Source organism: Eublepharis macularius, chromosome 1, assembly GCF_028583425.1.
Source record: "Eublepharis macularius isolate TG4126 chromosome 1, MPM_Emac_v1.0, whole genome shotgun sequence".
In the NCBI taxonomy this organism is placed as follows: domain Eukaryota; kingdom Metazoa; phylum Chordata; class Lepidosauria; order Squamata; family Eublepharidae; genus Eublepharis; species Eublepharis macularius.
The window spans coordinates 82,507,450-82,533,618 of NC_072790.1; the positions used below are offsets into that span (position 1 = coordinate 82,507,450).

The window sequence follows — 26,169 nt, forward strand, 5'->3', positions numbered from 1 at the left end:
CCCCTGGATGTTGCTTATTCAGGTACCATGAAATGTGGAGAGGCATCTGAGTCCCTAAGAGGATTCTGACATAAACAGGAAATGATCCACCAAGCATTCAAGTCAACAAGAAGAATTCAGAGAAAAACAAAGATTCTGTTTTTGTAATACGCCTTCAGAGAGAAAGAGAGTTAGAGTAAAAACACTGATATAGGTCAAGAGGTAGGAAACTAAGATACAAGGACAATTCCGTCAATCATGAAAACATTTATTTTTTGTTGTGTTGTTAATAGCCTATAAAATAGTTTTTCTTATGCAAGTCAGAAATTGTACAGACTGACTCCCTCGAGCAAAGGATATTAATACTGAGAAATGAATCTCAGTTGGATGGATAAAAAAAAAAAATGAAGTCTTGGAAACACAAGCAAACTAAAAAGTATTATGCACACCACAAAAAAGTGGCTACAAGAACCCATGGATAATTATCCGCCCTGCAAAACATTCACACATGTACAAGTCTGAAGTACAGGATGGTTTGATGTGTTCACACACAAAAAATACAATAGGGGGAAACAGAGGGCCACCCACACAATTCTGCAAACATACAGAAGCAACTCTAATAAGTTCTAGAATCTAAGACACGTGCTCAAATTCATTTCCCTACAGGAGGATACCATGCTATCACATACCTGTCCTGGGATGGGGGTGAGGTGCAGGGACTGGAAAAGGAAATATAAAATCCTACAGTCATTCAGTTTGAGGGATATGAGATTGTGATGCAGTATCATCCCTTGTTCTGCTGTAGGAAGTCTGTCTGTATGAAGTAAAGGAAGTGGTTGCCTGCTAAGTGAGGAAGATGGAACCGTGCTTGACATAATCAATACAAAGCTATCAGGATACAGCTGGTCTTTGGTCCAGTTAGAAGACCTTTATGGCATTATGAGGGGCCACTGGCAGATTCACGGTTTTTCAAAGAGGACAATAAGGTGGAAAATACAATTTCTTCCTGTCTGTTTGGCAAGCTGGTTCCACTGGGGTGAGGTTCACCCAAACACAAGAGGCAAAGATTGTGCCTATCAGTGATCAAGAACTTTCACTGCAGACACATAGTTTGAAAAAGCACCACAGAGAAAATAAATGACAGCAATGTATAAGAAAACAACACTCCCCACCCACCCCTACCCCACCCCCCGTAACACTAATGAGAAAGGGAAGAGATAGGGAGGAGAAAAGAAGGAAAGCTGAAGTAATTCAAAGAATCAATGCAGAACTGCTTACAGCAAAGTAGTCAGAAGGGAACTGAGAGGAAAGATGCTCAAGCTCTCCCCTGGTAGCAGATTTTCCAACAGTGTACTTTCAATCAAGTAAGGGAATACAAGCATCAATTCTTAGCCTAGCTTAGAATTCTCAAACTTACTAATGTTGCTTTTAAGCTAGTGCAGAATCCCATACGCATGACTGCATAGAGACCACACAAAAAAACCACTTTTTTTTTCAGGCCGTGACTAAGAAGAGGGGACTCTTTGAAAACTAATTCACTGCTGTTTAAGGGTTTTTCTGTAGATGTGTGTGACTGCATAAGGATTCCACTTTTCTAATGAGAAGGGCAGGGAGAATGACTCAGTGGAATTATGAATATTCTGTCTGTGGCACATCCTATTTCAGATGCCAGTAGGAAGGACATAGCAAAATAACCTGAGCAACTCAGAGAGAGAAGACTGCATAAGAAGTGAGAAGTCTGAGGCACAAAAAGGGATTTGGAAGTCATAAGCAAAAACGCAGCAGTTGAAGCCAAAGCTTGAATAAATAAGGAGTGGAAAAGAACAACATGAATAACAGCAAGTGCTAGAGATAAAGCACTGTAGAAATCAAAGAAGGAATGGGGGAAAAGAACAAGGCAGAAGCTGGGAGGAAACTTTTAAATATTAAATCAGAAAGTGAACAGAAAACACAAGAACACTATGGGGTATCAATAAAGGTCAGGAAGAAATTTTTTAAACGGAAATTTTTTTTTTACTTCTTCACATACACTTTGAAATCTCCCCTAAATATTCCAAACATAGCTTGCCTGTCACTTTTGGTAGACCTGATAATAAGCCAGTCCTGAAAGCAATTTCATAATGTTGCAGGTTGAGAAACTTCTGAGAAACAGCCAAGGAATGAGAAGCAATCTACACACTACATATTCAGCATTTTCATAGCATGTGATGGCATTTCAAACATCAATAATATTCACAGCTTTCTTAAAAACCATTTGCACCTTTCCAACCTTTTCAACCATATATCCTTGCAGCGGTGACAGTACTGGAATTGGTAGCTTGCCTGGAATATGTTCAATTCACATTTTCCTACCTTTTTGAAATAAGATTTAATAGAAATTAGGATATAAGTATATGAACTATAAATACACAGAAAAAGTCAGTAAAACCTAAAGTAAATCCCTAGAAGATTTAGTAGGCACTGATCTCCCCCTGCCATTATTCACCACATCAGAGCTGATAAATACATGTTAACAGGAAATTGCTAATATAATGGTTCCAAAAGGTAGAACCTTTTATTTCAGACTTAAATTGACAAAATGCTAGAACAGAGTATTCACATTCTTTTACTTCCTGCTATTTACTAGTGTGGTACCTGTAGACGAGTCTTTATAAATAACTATTGCTTTCCCCTTCTCACTGATGCATATGGTTGTGAAGGTATGTGACTGATGAATATTTCTTATAGTGCACAACGTAACATTAAGGCACGGCATATTCATCCTTCTCCAAATATGGTGGCATCTATCCTACCACTCCACTGAGCAAAGCTTAAGCCTTCCTCCAGCCTAAGAAATCTTTGTTCAATTTCAGGGCCTCTTTCTTCATTGGAAGAGCTACAAATTCCAGCACTTTCCCTTAGCCTGGAAGAACTTCCTCCACCCTAAGGTTGGATACATGACAGTACATCACAATTGCTAAAGGAAGGGTCTGTACATGCATAAACACACAAATATACACATTATACTAATTATGGCATATTGTTGATCAAGTGGCATGCTCTCTTTCTGGAGAATCATGGTTGTAGTCCCCCCCCCATTGTTGCTCACAAACCACCCCCAGTAAGGTCTACATCATCTAAATTGTGATATGTAGACACACAAGCTCTCCTAATCAGGTGACCAGAGTTGGGGAGTATTTACTCAGAGGTGGGGAGAGACACGACTACAAAGTGACAACAGGAGGACACTTGCAAAGAATTTGTCCCTTCAAGGAGAACAGTGGGATACAAGTATTTTAAATAATTAAAGAGAAACAAACAATTCCAAGAAACTTATAACTCAAGTCTAATATTTTCAACTATTCACCCTGAAGTTTCTGACCTACTCTGTTCAGAATGTGCTGGAAGACACAACTTTTCATTTGCCTATCTTTTAGCATGTATTACATTAGAACATAAGCGTAGCCATTTGGATCAGTCCATTTAGTCCAGTATCCTGTTTCCATCAGTGGCCATTCACATAAGAGAGGGAATCCCATAAACAAGAGTCAACAGAAAAAACTTTTTCCTGCTAAATACTTCCTACCAACTGACAATTCTGCTTCTGAACCCAGATGTAGTCCCTGTAAAGATAAAATGGTAATACCCAGGGACAGACTTTACTCTCCACAAACATTTGTCCTACCCCCTTTTAAATCTAAGAGCCAAACTACAGGAGAAGCTAACACGTTTGTCACATGTCGGGTCCTGCAAGGTTCCCTGGGTAGTGTAATCTTAACAAAGAACAAATGCTCGATACGATTCTCTGCTGGGGAAAGAATGATGGGAGGGATTCTCTCCATCTCTTGCAAAAAGCCTCAGCTCGAGTTTTCGGAGCTCAGGGGTAGAGTGAAGGATGGACGTAACAGGAGGCAGGAAATCCAAGGCAGCTTTTTGCAAGAGAGAGAATTCCCCCCCACACACACACTGCTCTTCTCCTTGGTGGAGAATCACATCGTAGATTCTGTTTCTCCCTTGCAAAAAGCCGCCCTGGATTTTCTGCCTCCTGTTACATCCACCACCACCCTGCCCTCGAGCTCCCAAAGGAAAACCCAAGCAAAAACCCAAGAGAATCCATCCCATTGCTCTTCCCTCAGAGGAGAATCGCATTGAGTGGTTGTTCTTTGTAAGACTACACTACCCAGGAAACCTTGCAGGCCTCGATACACATCTGGGTGTCGTGTGTAGTCCCCCTCTAAGCCAGCTGCCATCAATGTATTTCAGAGCAGTGAGTTCTACAATTCAACTGTCAATATCCCCAAGTTCTTTGCATTTTCCTAACACATTATCCTTAAAAGTTCCTTCATTACAAGAGGGAGAGTTATTTGAACACATCTCAACTCACTCATGTTTTAGCATGGAGGCCCAGGTCACGACCGTTGCCAGGTCTGCCTTTTTTCATCTTCGACAGGCCAGGCAACTGGCACCCTATCTTTCGCCCCAGGACCTGGCCACAGTAATCCATGCAACGGTCACCTCTAGGCTAGACTACTGCTACTCAATCTACGCTGGGCTGCCCCTGGGCCTGACCCGGAAGTTACAGCTGGTCCAGAATGCAGCGGCAAGCATCCTTACCGAAACACCAATCCAAGCGCACATTCATCCTGTGCTGAGCCAGCTGCACTGGCTCCCAGTGGAGTTCTGGATCCGGTTCAAGGTGTTAACCTTGGTGTTTAAAGCCCTTCACTGACTGGGACCTGCATACCTGTGGGACCGCCTCTTCCATTACATCCCCTGCAGGGTGTTGCGCTCTGCAGACAAGCAACTTCTGGTGGTCCCCGGCCCGAGGGAAATCCATCTGGCCTCAACCAGGCCTCAACCATATTGATTTTATGTTTTTGTGACTTTTAATGTATTTTTTAATGTTATTAGCTGCCCTGAGCCCATCTGTGGGGAGGACAGGGTACAAATCAAATAAATAAATAAATAAATCAGCAGAAAAAGTGAGCCCACAACTAAGCATGGCATAGTGGTAAGTGTCAGACTAAGATCTGGAATACCCAGGTTCAAATCCCCACTCTGGCATGGAAGCCTCAGGCCTCACACCTACTCAGCCTACTCTACTTCACAGGGTTGTTGTGAGGATAAAATAGAGGAGACGAGAATGATGTGAGCTACATCTTCCCATTGGGGAAAAAGATGGGATATAAATAAAATAAACTATTGTGTGAAGGAATTAATATGATACTGTCTCAAAACCATGTCCATATGGTCTAGGATTCTACACTGAAGAAAAATTCTGCCCTTGGGGGAAAAGCACATCTACAAATTGGAGAATTATCCTAAATGAATATAATCAGCATATACCATTATTTGAACTAAGAGGCTTTTGCAGAATATAGACTTTTAAAAATTAACTATAGTAAAAGAGACCCAGAAAGGATAATGAGCACTCTTTAACAACAGGTTGACCACAGGAATTACGGTATACAGGGAACTGCAGGAAGTTGACAGATCAAAAGATCTGGAAAGCATCTTCTTTCCTGTTTTCTATGTCCTTAGTAGATGCTGCTCACATGTTTGCCATAGACTGGTGAGTTTCATATTGAGTACCAATGTAGTTCTAGAGATTTAAGTACCTAAAACTACAAGTCTATGCATGGCAACTGGGGAGTATACTACACTCAACACTGCGAGGGTTACTACTGAGTAAACAGAGATAGAACTGTACAGTAAATCTCCAATTTATATGCAAATGTAAGAGGTGACAGAAAGGCTAGTTGCAACAATCCACATTTAACCCATTCTACGACCTGGATAGCCCAGGCAAGTCTGATCTTATCAGACCTCAAGAGCTAAGCAGGGTTGTCCTTGATTAGTAATTGGATGGAGGACCTCCAAAGATTAATAGGGTTATTACACAGAGGCAGGCAATGGCAAACTACTTCTGTTACTCTCTTGCCTTGTCAGCTACAACCTGACAGTACTTTCCACCATCACCATTATTTCATCTTATTTAAACTATGAAGACAGGGAAACAGTCTGAAAAAAGACAATAAAGCAGTTTAAACAGCATTCCTTCTTCCTAAAGGAGTCCTGGGACTTGCATCTATGGGAAGGAGGCATCTTTAACGTCAGAATAATCACCAAATAAGAATTCCCAGGATGCTTAGGGGGATGTCATGATAGTTAAAATAGCATAAAACCTTTATAAATGTGTAGTATATCTCTACCCAGTACAGAAAGCTCTTAGTTCTTGATTTCCCAACACCATGGTTTCATTCCTTCCTCTAATTATTTTCTCACTTCTCCGCACTATTCCAGTTCCATCAGGTATTTCTTCTGCCTTAGGGGGCATAGCACTAAGTGCTCTCTTAGCATACTGTCAGTCTCTCTTAGAAACTCCACTCTCTTACTTCCCCATTATTCCTTGCCAATAATTAAGTTGCCTGTCTATAACCCAAGTCTGAGAAAAAGACAATGCCATGGATCTAGGCAAAAGCCATACTGCATGAATGAAAAGGAAATGGGAAGACTTGTGCTGGTATAACAGAGAGATAGGATTCGAACCACAATTTAATCTTTCACTCACAGGTAGGTAATACATAGAAAATATGCTAAATATAAAGTGCATTTTTATAGTGTTAAAACCAATTTATATGTAGAAAAGAATTTTTTTTGTAAAGTATAAATTATTTCATGTGATTCCTACAAGGCAGAGTTCAAAAACATTTATTTATAGTGTTTACATGCTGACCCAATTATATGTCTATTTTTAAAAAAAGACAAACCATGTGTGTTAGCATAAATTATGATCAGTTCACAGAGGCTGCTTTTAGTTGTCATGCAAAATCATGTATCTAAATCATGTGTGACTCCCTTACACACTGCCATCTATCATAATCCTCGCTTCACAGGTCTGGGGCTTCACAGGAAGTCAAGGGCACTTGCAATATGCCTCCTATCTAATCTCCATTTATCATGTGGACAGCCTGACCCAAATCCACCCTGGGTCCTCTCTCTCCTCTTCCCATAGGCTCCATCAGACAGGCAGCCAGCTATAACCTCCAATGCCTCTCCTCAACAACTTCCAATCCTTCTCCCCTTCTCACTAATAATAACAACTACAACAACTATTCGATTTACATACCACCCTTCAGGACAACTTAATGACCACTCATAGAGGTTTATAAAGTATGTTATTATTATCTCCATAACAATCACCCTATGAGGTGGGTGGGGCTGAGAGCACTCTGAAGGGCTATGACTGACCCAAGGTCATCCAGCTGGCTACAAGTGCAGGAGCAGGGAATCAAACCCAGTTCTCCAGATTAGAGTCCCACCACTCTTAACCACTACACCAAACTGGCTCTAACTGCCTTAACAGATTCCAACTGACTCTAGCCCCAGCAGTCCACCAGCTCTCATAGGCTGTTCCTTGGGAGCAGCAGAGCTAGAACTAGTCACATCTGTCACATCTAGGAATAATCATTTCCCAGATAGTTATCTCATCTGGATAAATTCCAACAAACCAGGGTGCAAGGTTTCAGTTGGCACCAACCAGGGTTTCAAACTAAGGTTTAACTACAAGTTTTAAAAGAAAAACTATATAGCCATGTAGTAAATCCAAACAGCAATTATGTAAGTGACTTCAAAACTGCAATATATTTCCCATTTAAGTTCACAGTTTAACCTATTTTAAAAATTATCAAAATCCAATTAAGAACATCTTTTAAACTTGACACAAAACTACATAAATAATGCATGAGAATCAGCAGAAAGCTATTTATTAGTCATGTTGGAATATTAACAGCAAAATTCAGTGAAATGTGAAAAACAAAAACAAAATAGTATTACTTTTATTTTTCGTCTTACTCCACAACAGGTACTGTAGCCACTGTTGAAGAAAAATCTGAAAGCTGAGAAGCGTAGTGGCTTGTATTGGAAAATCATTCATCATAAACTACTCATATGACGATGCCTTAAGAGGTTGTATTACTACATAATGATTTCTACTTGGGTACAGCTATTTGCGTACAAACTGCACACACATTGCATTAGATTCGAAGGATACATACAAATTTTAAAAATTCTGTTGCCATGTATTAAATGAAAAAATAGCAAAGGTTAAAAACCAACGTGCACATTTTATTGTTATAATGATAGATTTCAACATTACTGGATTACAAAAATACATCTCTTCAGTGGGAGTCATTTGAAGTATCAATTCCAATAATTTACAAAGTTATGCCCATTTTACCCACAGAGTCAAGTGTTAGTAGGGTTGCAAGCTGGCATCCAGTAGAGACTTAGGGAATGTCGTTGCACTGTCATTTCAAGAGCAAACCTAGAAGTGATATCATGTCACTCCAGGAATTACCGGAAACTCTATAGAGTTCTGTGACATCACTTACCTGTTTATCTCAGACACAATATCACAGTATTGACATAACAGCATTGTTCCTTCATTTTTTCCCTGATAATCTATCAAGCAGTGGTAAGGGTAAGGGGTTGCCAGTAGGAGATCTCCTGCTCTCTCTTTTGTCTTATCCAATCAATTCTTCCATTCCTACCGTGTCCAGCACTTGTACTTATAACTCTAAGATAAGGGATAGGTTACATTTATTAAATACTCTAGTACAAATGGAGTGGCAACTAACTAATCTGCAGTAAAGGAGGCATGGTTCATGTGTAGACAGAATGTATAAATCATAGTTCACAAATTACTCCCTTAGGGTAAATAATCATCACTACTAACAATGTTTAATGTTTACCAATTGCTGGGTGCCTGTGGAACCAAGGCTTTAGGAACAAATGACAAAAAGATGACTTGGGCTAGAGAAGTAAAATTTCTGGAAATTTTGAAGCCATGGGAAGAAATTGGGTTTCTTTTTGGTTCTTAATTATTGCCTTCTGGCAGGCAGGAAAAAAATAAAAATTGAAAGTAGAAAAATTTTGCAGTAAACAATGTTATTACTACTATTGCTTCTGCAGTAAACATATGAAAGTGTACTATTTGGAAAAAAACACTCTCATATAGCCATGACTGGTTAGGCAACCAGCATAATTGAATATCAAATTTATAACACACTAGCTTGATACCCGTGCTTCGCATCGGTATTTAACTACTTTAAATCCGGTTATAATATTTATGAGTATGTAACGTTTTTTGGTTTTGGGGGTGAGGGTGTTGAGTTGGTTTTGTAGTATAATAGCATAGTACCCGAGCTTCACAAAAGTGTTTGAATAAAGCAAACCATGTTGATGCCTAAAACTGATGAAGTAAATTTCAAAATATAACATTTATTGAAGAGATTTTTAAAAGGAAAAGATTGTAGTGCAATAAATAAAGTGAAAAATAAGTACAACCTTTTTTTTTCTACTGAAGGACCTCTTTGTAGACCTTATTGGTGGTTTCCCCCCACTTTGGAGCCCCCACTTTGAGGAGAAGCTTGTGGGCTTGGAAGCTAGGAGGGTTGAGCATGTTGAGGAACTCCATAGGGTAGTGGAATGCATCATCCATTTGCACCACTGAGTCCACAGATCTGTACTCCATTTCTGCCCCTTCGAGGGAGTTGTGCTTCATTAATGATGGCAGCCTTGTCTTTCTTGGGGGTCAGAGTAGCACACCTGCACAGCCAGTCCATGGACTTCTCCGTGATAGTGACAATATCAGGGTATATCGTGGCTGTTAGGTCTGCTAGGGTCGTCACTACTGTGCCCAGGCCTTCAGGGACGGTCACCTTTCCCTTGGACTCAGGACTTGCTGGTACTTGCCCACCGCTGCTAGGTGCACCATAGGAGTACGATGTGCATATTTCTTTGCCGCATCTCTAAGTTGCTTCCTCCTTTTAGCATTGGTGTATCTTGCATGACATTTGCCAGGAGGCTTCTTGGCGGCAGTAAGAGGTGATGGCTGAAAGACGTGTGAGGTGGAGTTGGACTGAGGGAGGGGTGGTGTGGTGGGCCCTTTGGCAGGTTCATGTGAGATGACCCCTAGAAAGGTTGTGCACCATCTCCCCATGAACATTTAAAAACTCAGCTGCCATATTGACTTTTTATATAAAATCCCTTTTCAGGAGTCTTGTACTGTCTTTCTTCAACTGTCTGCAGTTTCATTGACGTAATTTTTACCTCAGAACACAGTTCCACAGCTGACCCATCAGCCTGCCAGCCACACAGGAAAGCCAAGCCCCACGAGGAGATTGGCAACCCTAGAGGGGAGGTGTATTTTTTTACCTCAGGACATGTTCAATGACTGGGACATCACTGAATGTGTCCTAAGTACTGCGTGTGTCCTGCCTGCTGTTTAGACTGTTGGGCTGGTGGCCAATCAAGGCCGCATATGCAAATGACCTCAGGGCAGAGTGGCTGAGTTGGCGGGGGGGGGGGATGAGCAGCCTTCCAGCCGCACAGGGAAGCTGTATCCCTATGGGAAAACACATTTTATCCTTTTTTACCCCCTTAGGGGGCGAATTTCTTAAAATCCCTTCTTAGTGAGCCCCTACATCACAAAAGGAATGTCCTCCCCAAATTTCACGCTTCTAGGTCCAGGGGTTTGGGCTGGGTGTTGATGGAGTCAGTCGGGACACTTGTCTTTATATATATAGATTATATGACATTGATGCCAAAATATTCATGTTAAACAATAAACAAATTAATGAAAAATTGTTGTACATTTCTATAGTACACAGCAAAAAATATCATTATCTAATACTACAGTTTTACTTATAAAAACATTCTCATACTCTACATTAAGGCAAGTAAAATTTTACCTTAAAAAACATTTTATTCATTCCAAAAAGGGGAAAGAAATTCATGGAACTGTCTTGATGCTTCCAAATTTTCCATTTTTTCCCACAGAAATTGAAAAAGGTCCCAGATGTTTTTGTTTAAGAAAAATCTTGTCTTAAAAAGCATTTCACTTGTTTCAAAAGAGAAAATAATACAAAGGAAGTTCATTTCTTTTAATTTCCAAATTTTTCTGTTAGAAGAAGCGAAAAGTCCTCCTCATGAAAAAAAGAACCTCCTCGCACAGGCCTTCATATCCCTGACTTAAAGCACAAGACAAGTACAAGCAGCTCCCCTGAATCAATTTGAAGGAACAAGTAAAAAAGCTTAGTCCTTGTCTAGAAGCACTCAAATGACCTCAAGCCAGCCTCTTTCAAGGGTTAATTTCTCCTGGGATTCTCCCCAGGCAGAGAGGCCAAGCAAACTTCAGGCAGGCCCTTTCTGCCTGCTCCACCACCATAAGAATGTTACATTTTTAACCCACCCTTCATCCAAGGAGCTTGGGGCAATTATGTCACTCTTTGGAGCCCCAACAAGCTTCAAACTTGAGAGGATCAGGGGAAAGCCAAAGGAAAAGGAGGTCTGTAGCAGTATTGACATGCAAATCAGTTGTCTGACATGGGTATAGGGGTGAAAAACTAACTGAACCATCTAGTAGCTGGTTACCTCCAACTGTTTCCTCAGCACAGCAGGCACTCATTTTCCTCATGTGGCAGGACTAGGCAGCCCCTGGGCAGCCTGGAGTGTGCTAGACAAAGGTTTAAGTACCCTGGGTCCTGTGCCCCCACAAACACACTGGAGTCACCAGTCAATTCAACAACAGATGTTTATTCCAAGTATCATATAGGCAAGGAAGGGAAAGGGTTTGACAGCTCCCTTCCTGCCACATGGCCTCTGATTCCCTCTCACCACTACATTGGCCACCCCCAAAGTGTTGCTTTTAAAGCCTGCCCTCCAACAGCCAGTTCCAGCTGGCTCACTGCCCCACCCTCTCCAAACTGCTGCTGGTGATCTCTGCTGGTCCTGCTCAGGCCCAGAGTTGTCAGCCAAAAGTTGCTCCACCTGAGACATGCCCTGCCCTCCTAGAGTCAGCGTCTCAATGCTGCATGGATGCCCTTTCCCTACTGCCAGTGTCTCTCAGCTCCCTGCAGGCTCCAGTCCTCTTGGCCCCAGGTGGGTGTGGTACCACATTGCCAACCAGTAAAGGGAATCGACCCCACCGGGCTATGAAGCCAATCTTATTCAACACCTATTGGAAATTTACAACAACAAAAATCGGCAGTAATAAATATATAATGTTTTTAATGTTTTTCTTAAATATTCATACCTAAAGTACAAAGTAATCAAATACATTTCTGTACTAAGAATTATTCCTTCCAATATATCCTAAAAGCAATGTACAAAAGTTAATCATACCATTATCAGAGACATTATTACTTCCTATATAGAGCAATCATACAAAAGTTAAAAGAATTACTTCTAGTCCAAGTGTAAAGAGTCTCTTGGAAGAACCTTCCTCCTGATGCGTTATTCAAAGCATTGAAATTTTAAAGGAAACTTCCTCTTGGTGTACTATTTAAAACATTGTGTTTTAACTCTTCTGTGCTGTAGCAACATATCTTGTCAAATACATCTTCACAAGACTGTACACATTCTAGGTAAGTATCTTCCCAGATAAATTAACTGCTAGCCTAATAAATGTGTTAATCGTGATTTTTCCAACAGGTACGACTGGGAGATAACCGAAGGATGGATGCCCACCATGATGAATTCCGTGCCAGCAATGACTATAATTTCGCTCTACATAGCTTTATCAAGGGCAAACAATAGTATTGAACCTTCTGCAAAACAATAAAATATACATATACAATTTGCTACCGTAGTACAAGCAAAATCCTTGCATACAAAAATCCTAAGACATACTTAAAGGTAAAGGTGCAAGCACCGAGTCATTACTGACCCATGGGGGGACATCGCATCACGACGTTTTCTTGGCAGACTCTTTACGGGGTGGTTTGCCATTGGCTGCCCCAGTCATCTACACTTTACCCCCAGGAAACTGGGTACTCATTTTATCGACCTCGAAAGGATGGAAGGCTGAGTCAACCTTGAGCTAGCTACCTGAACCCAGCTTCCGTCAGGATCGAACTCAGGTCATGAGTAGAGCTTGGGCTGCAGTACTGCAGCTTACCACTCTGCGCCCCAGGGCTCTGAAGACATACTTACTCCATCAATATACAGTTGTGCAACTGTATAAGACATACTTACTCCAACAATATACAGTTGCACAAACACACTTCATTCCTGAACAGCCGTATCCTGTGCTATTAGCTGCTGCCGCTCACCATTTAAAGATCACTACCAGTCTCAAAGGGACTGTAACCACAACACTTATAAATAACAAGAGAGATGCCATTCATTATTCAGACCTGAGGGGGCCAATGTTTGTAATTTAAAGATCCAGAACGCTTCCCTATGAAGCAAAATCTGTTGCATATTATCTTTGGTGCCCTTCTTGACTACATACAGGACCATAAATCTAAATTCCCATTCTCCTTTGTGTTTCTCAGTGAAATGCTGGGCCAGAGGTGCCTCCAGATGTCTACTCCTAATCTTTGACGTGTTCTTGAATTCTCACCTTAACTTGTCTGCTGGCGCTTCCTACATAAAGCAGTTGGCATGAGCATTCTATTACATACACAACATTAGGTATGCTGCAGGTTGAGAATGGTTTAAGTTGGAAGTGTTCCCCCATATCAGACCTAACAAAAAAGCCTCCTGTCATTGTTAAGGAGCAAACATTGCAGTGGCCACAAGAATAGTGGCCAATTTGACCAGAATTAGGTGTAATGGGCATCTGGAAATCAGTGTACCAGTTGATCCTTGATACTTCGAGTGCGTCAACAGGCAATGGTTGGGGCAGACTGATAACCTGTAATTCCTTCTAGGAGGTGCCACTGATGGCATATAATACTACTGATCCCCCTAGAAAGGGGGTGTAGTCAATAGCCCAACTGATTCTCTCCTCTGGTGTGCTTAACTTTGAAATAAATAATGACTGCCTATCTACTTGCTTCACTCTACTCCTGGATGCCTTGAGAATCCTAGTTGGGTATCCTCAATCTCTAAAGTTCCGACTTAGTATGTCAGATTCCCTCTTAAAGTCAATCGAAGGGAATGAATTCCTTTTCAATCTCAACATCTCTGGCCACTGCCCAGAGCCCCTGAGGATGGGCAATTTATAAATCGAAGTAGTAGTAGTAGTAGTAGTAGTAGTAGTAGTAGTAGTAGTAGTAGTAGTGATGATGATGATGATGATGATGATGATGATGATGATGATGATGATGATGATGATGATGATGATGATGATGGGTATATTGTTTCGCAAATGAAGGGGGTGAAAGGAAGAGTGTCGCCACCACTGTTCTCTCTGGCAAAACAAATTAACAGAGGTATTCTGGCTGCTATGATTTTTATCACTTCTGAGAGGGAAAGTGGTTCAGATCACCCATGTTTTCCCTCCTCTCCAGCAGTCTAGGCACAGGGAAAGCTGGAGCTGGTTCTCCTTGTCCCAATTCTCTGGTCTTTATGAAGCAGGTCCTACTGGCTACCCACTCCTCACCTGTCTCTGCTTTCTATGGAATTAGCCCTGCCCATAGGATTCAAAGGGAGGATACGCCTGCTAGTCAGACACACCCTATATTATGTAATCAAACAACCACGGGAGTCTCCCGGTATACCGAGAACCAACACAAAAGACACCACTGGGAGGGCAGTATGTATCAATACAAATTATAATATTCAAAAGTGCAAAGTGCAATAGATACCAATATACAATACAATATTAATACAAAATTTATACTATAATCACAGTAGAAAATTTATACAGCCAATATAATAGACAATTCATGTAGCCTGTAGTCGTCTGTATCAATTAATAATTCTAAGCTCACATGAGCCATTGCATACAATTGCAGGATAGCACGGCAAGGTATAAGTCTAGAAACATCACCAGTCCATTCCCATAAAGGGAGTAGTAAAGCCGATAGGCACAATTGCCGACGGGGTGCTGCGAGGCAACCTTTTCCAATACCCGTTTCGTGCGTCTTCTTCGGGCTTGTATTTTGCAAATAGCAGCTCCCCCAGGCTAGATACAGAAACTCTTTTGAAACTGAAGGGATTTTCAAAACCGGTTTGTGGCATACAGGGAGATGTGTTGTCCCAAGAAAAAAAATCTACAAGTTGTGCCTAACCCCACAGGCATGCCTAAAGTTGCTCTTTGGCTTTTTGCTTGCTTTTCTATGAAGCACACTCAAACACACTGTCCCTTCAAAGCAATTTTCATTCAGCTGTATATCCTTCTTTTTAAAAAACAAATGAATGATCCTGAGGCTGAGAAATTATTTGGTCATAAAAAAGCCTGTCTCACATTGGAAAAAATGCTTATTAAAGTAAGGTATAATTTTATTTAAAACTCACCATAATTTCAGCTATATTTTATACAGCATTTTCTTTCTCTGCTAATTCAATCCAACAGTTAAATAGCACCTGCTCCCCTCACCCCTGCAGCCCACACACACAAGTATGCACAATCTTGTAGGCACTTACAGGCAATATTACTCATAACTGTATACATTGTTTAACAGCTTGACACCAGGTAGTGTCTTCGGTCTCTTTGCAATTGGTGGTATTGCCTTGGTAGTAGGTTTTCTAGTGGGGACCTCCCTTTTGTTGTATCTCTAAATGAGACAGCAACAGGATAACTGCAATGCCGCCTACTGTCACAGAGCGTCTGAGAAAGGTAGGAACATCTAACTTCACAAAAGTAAAGATATGATTCAAGGATGGGTGTATTAGTTGAGGGCCCAAAGATTGTCATATATATGAGGAAACTTGTAATCACTAATTTTACATAGACTTTGGTAAGATAAAATAGCAAGAATGTATTTTTATATACTTTTAAATGTTTCGAATATAGATAAACTTGCATGGTATTTTAAGCCAGATGATAATTAATAAGCCAAGAACATGAGCCCTTAACAGGTGGGACAGTTAGTTATTATTATTAGATTTTTGTGAAACTCAATAAATATGAGAAATTGAATTGACCAGGAGCTTCTTCTTAAAAGGGGCTCCTCGATTATGACCGGCTCACATTTGGAACAAGACACTTTCTTGGATTCATGTAATTGCTATCCTTTAATGATCTATGTAGTGATTAGAGGAAGGCACAGACCTGGAAACCCGACAGCCGGCCCGTGGTCCATCAATTTTCATAGACCACGGATCACAAAATTTTTACAGACCAGCCCAGTTCATCAGTCCATGGTCTGTCACTTCCAGCAGCCCTGGCTCTGCCCCCCTTCACACCCAGAAAGCCCAAACTTGCAGAGAATCTTCAGCAGCCTCTCCTCCAGCCACTCACCAAGTTTGGTCAAGATTGCATTTTGGACATCCAAGTTACAGACCCCCAAAGTGGCCACCCCAGGAAATTTCCAGTAGATGCTGGAGTCGCAAATGCCAATTGACTTGCATTGGCTAGCAGCACCAAAAAGTTGCAATGAGGCAAAATCAAACAGAAAAGGGTGGGGGAAGAGCCTCCTCACTCACCACACAGACACCTTCCCAGTCGTTGCCTAGGGAATTAATTCTTGCTCCTTGCTCGCATACAGAAGAATGGGAGCTCCAAGGTTTGAGGGTTAAGATTGGCTGCAGAGCATCCACCCCTCCAGTGGTCTTGCTCCTTGCTTCATAGAGCAGAATGAGAGCTCTCTGCTTGGTAGGCAGAGCTGCCTATTAAGTTTTTAAGGGCTGCAAAAAATCTGTGGACATCCCCTCCATTGCCTAGGGAACTGATAGATCGGCGCCAGGATGTCTGGACTCACGGACCACAGACCAACAGACCAGCCCAAATGGACGAAAATTTGTGGAAAAGTTGAGTCTCATGAACTGTGTGTTCGCAAACCATGAACCGGGCCGGACCGTGTCTAATTTAGGCCCATTTTCCAGACCGTGCCCACCTCTAGTAGTTATAATGGCTGGTATGTTTTTCTGTTGATTGAGCTAATATTAAAAATGTTGAATAATCATGTTTTACTAAAGGCCTAGAATGGAAGCAGAGATCCTGTAATTGTATTTACTTGTGTACAATACCTAGTAACAAATCTAGAAGGCTATTTGTGGTGTACCTCTCACCAGGAGTTGAATTATTTGGTAAAGGAAAGCTAACCAGATGTCTGGGGCTTCTTAAGTGCATGTCGATATTTAAATCAAGTAGCAACAACAACAACGTGCATGTCTAACTAACAACTCCAGTAGTTCATTTATTTACACATTCATTTACACATAAATCACACAGTAAAAAACTACTCATACATATAATTCTTCACCTCACACATGGAAAACCATTAACACAATTGCTTAAAACAGGTACCATAAGACAATAAAGTGCTGGTGCTACAAACGATATACAAAATCATTGCACATACAAACCATAAAGTGCAAATGCATAGTAACAAACCAGCTAATTCTCTAGTGTAAATGAATGTGTAAATAAATGAACTACTGGAGTTGTTAGTTAGACATATACGTGGTTGTTGTTGCTACATATATAATAATACCACCGTGTTACTCTCCCTTGCTGCTATATTTAAATCAAGCCTGACCATTGTCATCCAAAGCAATACAAGCATATTAGAATTTGACCTGGTATACTTCCCATAAGAATTTTTCTGCCATATAATGAAGCCCAAACGGCTAAGTTCTTTTTTTAAAGGAGGGAAGGAAATTGCAGATCTACCATAAGCGATCCATGCAGTATATAACATCCGAGATTCAATCCTCCCTAATTAGAAAGTCTCAGTTAGCAGGCCTGGAAAGACTTTTGCCCAAGCCTTGAAAAATTGTTGCTAGACTAGTAAGCAGCAGCAGTGGGCCAATGATTTCGCTCATAAGCAGTTTAATTGCTTTCCTTGTGATTCTTCATTTTTCTAATGGCATTTTATCTAGATGCTTTATTACACACTGGACTTCAGACTTTGAAGCTCTTTTGAGGAAGGAAGCAATTGTGTCCTTTGAAAAACCTTTAATCAAAATTAATATGGATAGGAAATAGGTAAATTAATTCATCACAGGATGACTAAATTATCAAGTCAAACTTGGATTTAAAAACAGAATGCACAAGATTAACTTCTCTGACCTCCTGTAAAGCACAAGCAATTACATTTCCTGTTATTTAACATCTAACCCATCCAATTTGTATTTGGGCAGACTACATTTCTTTAAAAAGAGACAGTTTCAGTCTAAATATACCTCTATTTCTTCTCTTCATACAGTTATGAAGCTAGCACGGTTATGAAGCTTTTAATAGCTTTTAATTTTCTCCCTACTTCCATTATATAAAACAAAACAAAAATGAAATACCACAGACTGTCCTTAAAGGGATATTTGAAGAAAAACTGTCACACGAACTTTCAAGCTCAGAGATTTTATTAAGTGAGGTAGTCTTGACTGTGGGGGACATCTTCTTGGTAGTAGGATGGATCTTTCTGCTAGGAGACACCAAATAGGGGATTCCCAGACAAAGCCTGAGACTGGAAAGGCATCTCTTTTTTTACTATGGAACTAATCAAATTTCAGTGCACGATATCCATAATAGCAATAATTGGAACAACAACAGCACTTAAATATGCTGAGGCTTTCAGCATATTTTCTCTCAGCTGAGCCTTTTAACCTGCAGCCATGCTATGAAGACTGTTCTCCCCATATCTTGAATAGAGAGAAATGAAGTAGCAAAGGAAAGCAGTGATGAAGAGGGAGGCACTTACGGAATTCATCTCTCTTCTGGCTTAGAATCTGGAGGCCCAGCTACCTGCATGCTCAACCCTCACTAAGATTAGGGGTAGGAAAGAGAGGGGGGAATAACATGAGAAAAAAATGGGTTCAGAAAACCTTCAGTAGGAGCAATAATAGAACCTGGCTGCCCACATAGGGTCACTGTGGAGAAGCCCTTCTTCTTGCTGTCTCTTAGCAGAAGAATCCTGTTACTGGAATGAGTCTCCTCGTGAGTTGGGGGAGCTAGCAAACAAGGAGAAGGCTGCATGGAACATTTTACATAATGGCAAACATGTTTTCATGTACATGCATTGGTGAGTCACAGGTCATCTCTACCCACCCCACCCCACCCCTGTATTCATAACATACAAGCCCTGTCAAAGAAACAAATTACATTTTTAACAGAGCCACATAAAATATTTAGCATTGATTGATAGCAGCCTTGAAAGACACCATCATGGAGGACTTTGAATAAAAGAGACCAAGTAAACATACCTGGAGTATAATGGGATAAGTCGACATGACTATTTCTTTTATTGCACACTCACAATTAAGTATAAATTTTTATCTAAAAGATAAATAGCTAGTTTATACTGCACTGAATTCCAAGATTAATGTTGCTTTTCAGAATTTTTGTGAACAGAAAAACAGAATTGTGGTACACATTCCAGTATATTACTAAAGCTGCTGTTTCTCTCTTTTTATGTGTATCATGTACACATGGAGCAACAAACCATAACTCTGGCAAAAATCAACACAAACCACCATCTTGCGAGGTTACTTCTAGTAATTCAAGAACTACAGTAAATCAAAGCATGACAAGGAGCCTGATGATAATTCCACTCAGATATCATGCTGAGTGGCAAAGTAAAAATCATTGAAAATTAACTAACTAAAAATAAATAAGGTTGTACATAGTTTTAGCAAAAATTAAGAACAATGTTTCTGTAAAATCCAGTGGATACCAACAACTTGCATGGCATGCCTTCTTAAACAAATACCTCTCTGTATGTAATCATTATGTCCCACTGATTTTAGTTGCTCGGTACTACGTAACTGATAAAAACCATTTTCTTTGCCAAGTCAAATACACTAGCTAGACAGTTTTTGTAATTACACTTCTATAATTAGCATAAAGACAGTTGGTGGGTTTTTTTAATCTTTGCACTTGGCTACTGTTTGTGGCCTCTTTCAGATAAAGCCTTGCTTCTGCTCATGCTGATAACACATTGTTTGGGACTGCCCTTGAACTCAAAGTACAATGCTTGTTCAGTAATTTCCCCTTATGGCTTCCCACTGAACTCAAAGCAATCTAATGTATTTTAACTCCAAGTGTTACTAGCTGCACCCTGGGCTAATGCAGTTCTTCAATTACTGAAGCTCATCAACACTGGGCATCCTTTCTTCCTTAAAGAGCCACTAGCTATCAAGCTTCTAGAAAATTCTACTTTGTTTTAAGTATCTTAGCAAAACACAAATGTCTCCTTTTCAGTGAAGAAACAAACAACCCAGGAACGTGTCCAAATGAGCAATGCCGCAGATGGAAAGTACTGCTGTTCATTCTCAGTGGAAAATGGAAATCTCCATGACCACTACTTTTCCTATAAGGGCTGCTATTCTTCACAAGCTGTTGCCGCTACTTTGCAGCTCATCTCTATGTTATCAATAGTGTAGAAAAGAAAAAGTGAGGTGGGAACAAACTGTGAGCCTGCTTTGTAGATAGCAGGCATTCTAGGAACTGGACAGAGCAGAAGTTAAGCTTCCTCAGCGATAAACAATTAAAAATCAGATACTTTCTTAAAAGCAAAGGTAACTAAAGAAGCCCAGTAGTTTATACTTTGCCAAGAGCCTACCACACCTTAATGTAGCTCTGTGCCTGCATGACAATGACTGTAGGCACGTGAAATGGATTTCAAAATATTGACTTACTCCATGCAAAAAGAGAAAAACTACTTTCTAAAATGTTATTCCTCTTCCAGACATTACCTGTGTTAATTTCAGATGTACCATTTAAGCACTGGCAAAAGGATATCTCAATATTCATATGGCAAGGGAAAAAAATACTAAAGACTACTGTACAGTTTAAACCAGAAGCCTTTTTGTTGGGATTAATGGACAAACGGTTGGAAAATCGGCATGGGATTTTATTTCTATATATGATTACTGCAGCTAGGCTGTTGTATGCACAGAAATGGAAAAATACGGAATTACCTTCAACAGACGACTGGACTATGAAAATGACAGAGTTAGCGAAGATGGCAAAACTTAACAGCTTTGAACAGAGACAAAACATTGTCTATCTTTTTTGGCTAACTGGAAACCCTTTATTGACTTTCTGCACAAAATGAGGAATAGTGACTTGATGATTTGTGGTTTTGATCATTAAGAAGATAATGGGGGGATATAAAACAATTAGAAGGGAGGCAGTAGTGGAAAAGAAAATTTTGGAGAGACTAATTTTGCTTTAAAAAAAGATAAGTGTAGCAGAGAAAAATGGAAATGAAATGTGTATTATTGTTCTTTTTCCTCTCTAAGTTTCAAGTTCTGCAACTGTCTACTTCTTCTGCATTCTTGTTTTCTGCCCTTTCTATTGGCTTTTATTTCTATTAATTTTTTAAAAAAGAAAAAAACTACTAGCTTTGTTCAGCTCAGTGATATTTATGCAGCTACCAAATGTTAAACACAAATTATTATACAACATTGATCATTTCTAAGGCTTGTATTAAATACAAAGCTCATTATTAATTAGCTATTCTGAAGACAGGTGAGAGGGACTAAATTTCTACACTACTGCTAAAAGCTATGATCTTACTACAAATAGCAAGCATTATAAGGACCAACTTTTTAAAACATCAACTTCCTGTAGTTAAGTTCTCATTGTTAAACTTTTTGTTATCGTGTTCTTAGGAAAATTCTTAATATATTTTATTGGGGGGGGGGGACAGAAAATGTAAACTCAGTTTCTTACCAGCTCAGATGTATAAAAGACAATGGTTTTGTTAAGAAAACAAAAATATATGGCTTTTCTCTATTTTCTAAGATGGTGATAAAGTGTTTACATTTTTTTTCTAATTAACAAAAACTAGCTTATGAACTTTCCTAATGACACAGTTATAGGAAATGAATGAACAAGAACTAGGTTCCAAACATATTGCTTTTATTTGGCCAATTCATGCTATTTTCATAATTTTCTAATCTTGTAGTAAGTAAGGCTTGGTAGTTGATTCTGCTGCAAAGCAAACAAGGTCCCTTTCATCAGCCAACCAGGTCAACAGATGTCCAGGCTATAGGACAAGAGGGAGAGAGAACGAGGCTCCTTCTGGACTGGCAGAATGTAGTCCATTGCATGTAGCAGAGTCACATGACTCTGTGTAATAACGGAAATACTCAGGTTGACATACAACAACAGTATATTCTGTTCTGACTGGAACAGCTCTCTAAGGGCACTGGTATAAGGAGGTCTTTTCCTATCATTTTTAACTGAAGAGGTCAAGGATTGGACACGGGAGTTTTTGCATACAAAGTATTTGCTCCACCACTCAGCCATAGCTTCTCCTCACCAGCCACATATTTCTTAGCATATAAACAAAATAAATATACTTACATTGAACTTAATTATGTCATAAATCAAATACCGAGGAACAACCTGCCCATTCACCTTGTCGATAATCATCTCCTTAAAAAAAAACAAAGAAATGTCTTCATAATTCTACATCAACTTACAAACATTATATTAATTGCCTTTAAGTGTCAAACTTTATTTTACATAGGTAATTTTTCAGTTTTCATTTTTATGGCCTTCATCTAAAAGGCAAAACCAGTTGAGTAATTGTGAAAGTCTGTGGAAAGGGGAGAAAGAACAGACTGATAGATAAATAAAATGTAAATAAAAGTGGACTGAATAGTACATGACCATTGTAATGGCACCTTTGCATTGAAAGGCTTTACTAAGATAAATCCAGCTAAAGACAACTGTTAGCAAACTGATAGCAAACTTAAGCAAAACAAGAACACGTTTAAAGTTTCAGTCTGATCAAAGAGAAGATGCGATCCAAAGATAATTCCATACAGTTACACAAAGTAATGAGTATGTACAGGTTACATGGATGCTTTCCATATACTATGGGCATTTTTCCTAGAGTAGGAAATTACAATTTTAAAAGAAAAAATCTAGAGACAGTCAGGGTCATCACTGAAATACTGTCTGACAAAGGGAGCTCTGATTCTCAAAAACTCATACCCTGAAAATCTAGTTGATCTTTAAGGCGCTGGAAGCAAATTTTGTCTTGGAAAAGAGACAGTTGTAAAAAGAGAACCTCCTAGAATTCAGCGTGATGCATAATATCTTTTCACCAAAGAGTGCTACTAAACCTCTCTCACTAGAACAAGGACCTGTGTAATTTTGAAAACAGATCAGAAGAATTGCTAATGATTTTCTGAAATTTCTAGTTGTTCTGTATTTTTCATGAGATGCCATGTAGGCTAACCCGTCAAAGAGCGAGATTTTGGGGGAGGGGATCTCTCTGGATGAGAACCTGCAAAGATCATATCAAGGACATTATTATCCAGAGGAAAAGGTGAAGACAGGAATTCAACATATCCTTTTGCATTCAAGTCAAGGTAATAGGCTCCTCACTGTTATTTTCACTAGCACAAAATCTATAAGCAAGCCCAACAACAGGAGTATTATTGAGCTCTGGGGCAATATTTGAGAACAACAAAAATGCATCTTTGCAAGGTTCTGAGATCACTGTTGAGTTGCTATGGAAACTAAACATGAATAGATTTCTATTGGCTATTCTGCTTATTCAATATGGAGTTCTGAATGGCTGACACAGTGCTCTCAACTAATAGTTTTATTCACAAAGTAAAAGCATCCTTTAATAAGACTAATAAATGTACATTCAGAAATTATTCCAATATGAATACATTTGCTTTAAATTTACTATATACAAAATCCTTATTCAGTCTAGGAAAAAGCAGGAATAACTAGGAAAAGAAAATCAAATTAAGGCAATTATCGACTCTTTTATGCTACCTTGCAGTGCCTATTGCAATTTCTAATTGCTTTTCACATAGATGTCAACAATATTTTTCTTTTAACTCCTTTACTCTCTAGGCTTGCATTTTACACTTGAAAGGGGAAAAAAACCTTGTTGCACAGGCAACCTAGGGAGAGGAGGAACATCAGTTATCTACCATCTGCTGGAATGACAGCTACAACAATAAGGACTGAGACTGGGTGAGGCATCGTAAAAGCCATCACCTTAAGTGTAACCATACCTAAGCAATGAGCCACATGCAATGAATTTTAATAGGGATTTAAGAAGGCAAATAGTGACTTTTACTGCCAATTTAATCTGTGATACTTTACATTTGCCATCAGCTATGTTGCATTGCAGAGCATTTCACAGAATAGCTTAAATGTCCCTGCTATAGTATCTTTATATCTAATTCTGAAAATGGGCCTTGAGTGCAGATCAAAAAATCCATACAGTGGGGCCATGTACAGAGAGCAATTTTTCTACAAACCTGGAAGAATGCCCAGGTTCACAGAAAAATACTTTTTTTTTAAATGAAAGGGGGGGTAAAATCCGCCCAAACTACAACTGCAGCAGTGACAGTGGGAGAGGGGAAAACACAGTAGAGAATGAAGCAAATGTCAGTCCTCGGCAGTTAGGTCCCTCAAGCCCTCCACAGTTAACACGCAGGTGTTCCAGTTGAAGTAGCTTTATTGAGATCCATACAGTACAGGTGTTCACCCAAAGGTGGCAATTGGCAGAAGTGACAATTCAAACAAAGGCATAACTAATTACAGGGAAACTTCCTGTCCTCCGGGGCCCATTGACATTCTGGCACGAAACCCCAAAGAGGTTGCACAGGAACAGGTTAGTTTAAACTAAATGAAATACAAAGCAAAATATCCCAGTTTCTAGGAAAAGATACAATGTGTGCTGCTAGCAGCTCTCCTTCAAAGCCAGGTTGGATGAAGTGAAAGTACATATTTTCAATAGATAACGAAGAGGCCCACTAGCTCTCCTGCAATTAATATTAGCAGTTAAGACACTCTCAGATGGTCTACACAGAATACAGTATATAACTCAGACAAACAGCATTAACCAGTACAAAATGCAGACTACAAACATGGCAGGTATGCTGGCATACATGACAGCAAGGAGCCTGGGCGGGGGGGGGGGGCACTGCTTTGCCAGAAGAGGGGGTAGTAAGGTAGAGGCAAGAAAGGAGACAGTGGGGACACAGTGGTGAGAGGGCAAGGAAAACAAAGGAATGATAAAAGGGTGGTTGTTAATAGCTTATATAGTCATCTAGGCATGAGGAGACATGCCCAGTTCTATAATGGGTATGTATGTCTCCTCCAAGCCCTGATATTGAGGAATAAAAAAGAGACAAAGGAGCTGTCACCTTTCTATCTTTCCCTGAAACCTGATGCATATTGAGAGAGGAGAACTTTCCACAAATCTTTGCAGGCTGGGTCTTCTTTCACTCTTGCATAGTCTTCTCTCAAACAGTTGCAAAGCAATTTAGGAGTGGCAGACACTGGTACAAGGAGCGACTGTCACCAATAGCAACCAGTGTATGTCAGCACAAGCAATATATGTCAGACCCATTTTTATGATCCCATAAAAATGGATCCGGCTAAATGAATAAATATCTCTCTGAATCATTTATCCGATTCTGAAGCTCCGAAATAAAAAGCTAACAGTGTACACATACTGAGTTTCTTACCCCATCCAACAAAGTGTTCTCTAAATGTATACGCAGATCTTTACGAAATGGAAATTCCAGATTAGATACATGAAATACTGAGTTATCTCTGTCAATCATATATACTTCATCTTTGCCATCGATCAACATCATATACCTGTACAGAAAAATTAAAGACCAATTAGACCACAATCTCCTCAAAGTAAACAGCAGTTTTTATTTGATTATAAAGGGTATAAAATTAATGTTAATGTTTCATGAGTTTATAGACCAGCTATGGCAGTTCTTAAGCCATTTAAGAGTCATTATTTCAGAAAAAGGATCAAGGATCAAAGACTTACTAGTGCTAAGGAACTGATATCCAACAGAATCTGTGATTTTTGGACAGCACTCTATTATGTTATACAGCAAACTTCCAAAACTGAACTGAAATGGTATTTTAAAAGCCATTTATGATAATGTTAACAGGGGTTTACATTTTTTACTCTGAACAGCAAAGATTCTCATGATACCAGATGGTATTTTAACCTCTCTTATAAACAAGTGCTTTTCTTACAGATGCTGGAGTTGTAAATAAGCAAATTAAGATGCACTTGAACAGATATTCAACAGCAGTTCTCAACAGGTGCAATCTCAGTGCCTTCAAGTTTTCAAACTTATAAATTGAAAGCTAGACAAGAAGAATTTTCATCTTGGAAGGAACACCCATAACTAACACATTTATCTTAAACTTGGCAACTACTATTTGCAGTATTTACTTGGTCACTGAGGAAGACATTGATATTGCAACCTGATGAACTCCAAAGCTCATCTGGTAAGGAATCGGCACCAGTTTGATAATCAGGTTACGTCAAGTAACCTGATAATCTTATCCTGCAAGCG

General features: G+C 39.7%; 1 protein-coding gene across 1 annotated transcript in view; it reads right to left on the reverse strand.

Moving 5' to 3' along the window:
• The window catches only part of RNGTT (RNA guanylyltransferase and 5'-phosphatase), a 282,742-nt gene that overhangs the window by 180,941 nt on the left and 75,632 nt on the right, over nucleotides 1-26,169 (reverse strand). Inside the window, exons 9-10 of the mRNA XM_055000920.1 lie at nucleotides 25,309-25,444; nucleotides 22,166-22,237 (exon numbers count right to left, since the gene is read on the reverse strand). Of these exons, the coding sequence (XP_054856895.1) occupies nucleotides 22,166-22,237; nucleotides 25,309-25,444 (208 nt within the window). The remainder of the gene's footprint in view (nucleotides 1-22,165; nucleotides 22,238-25,308; nucleotides 25,445-26,169) is intronic.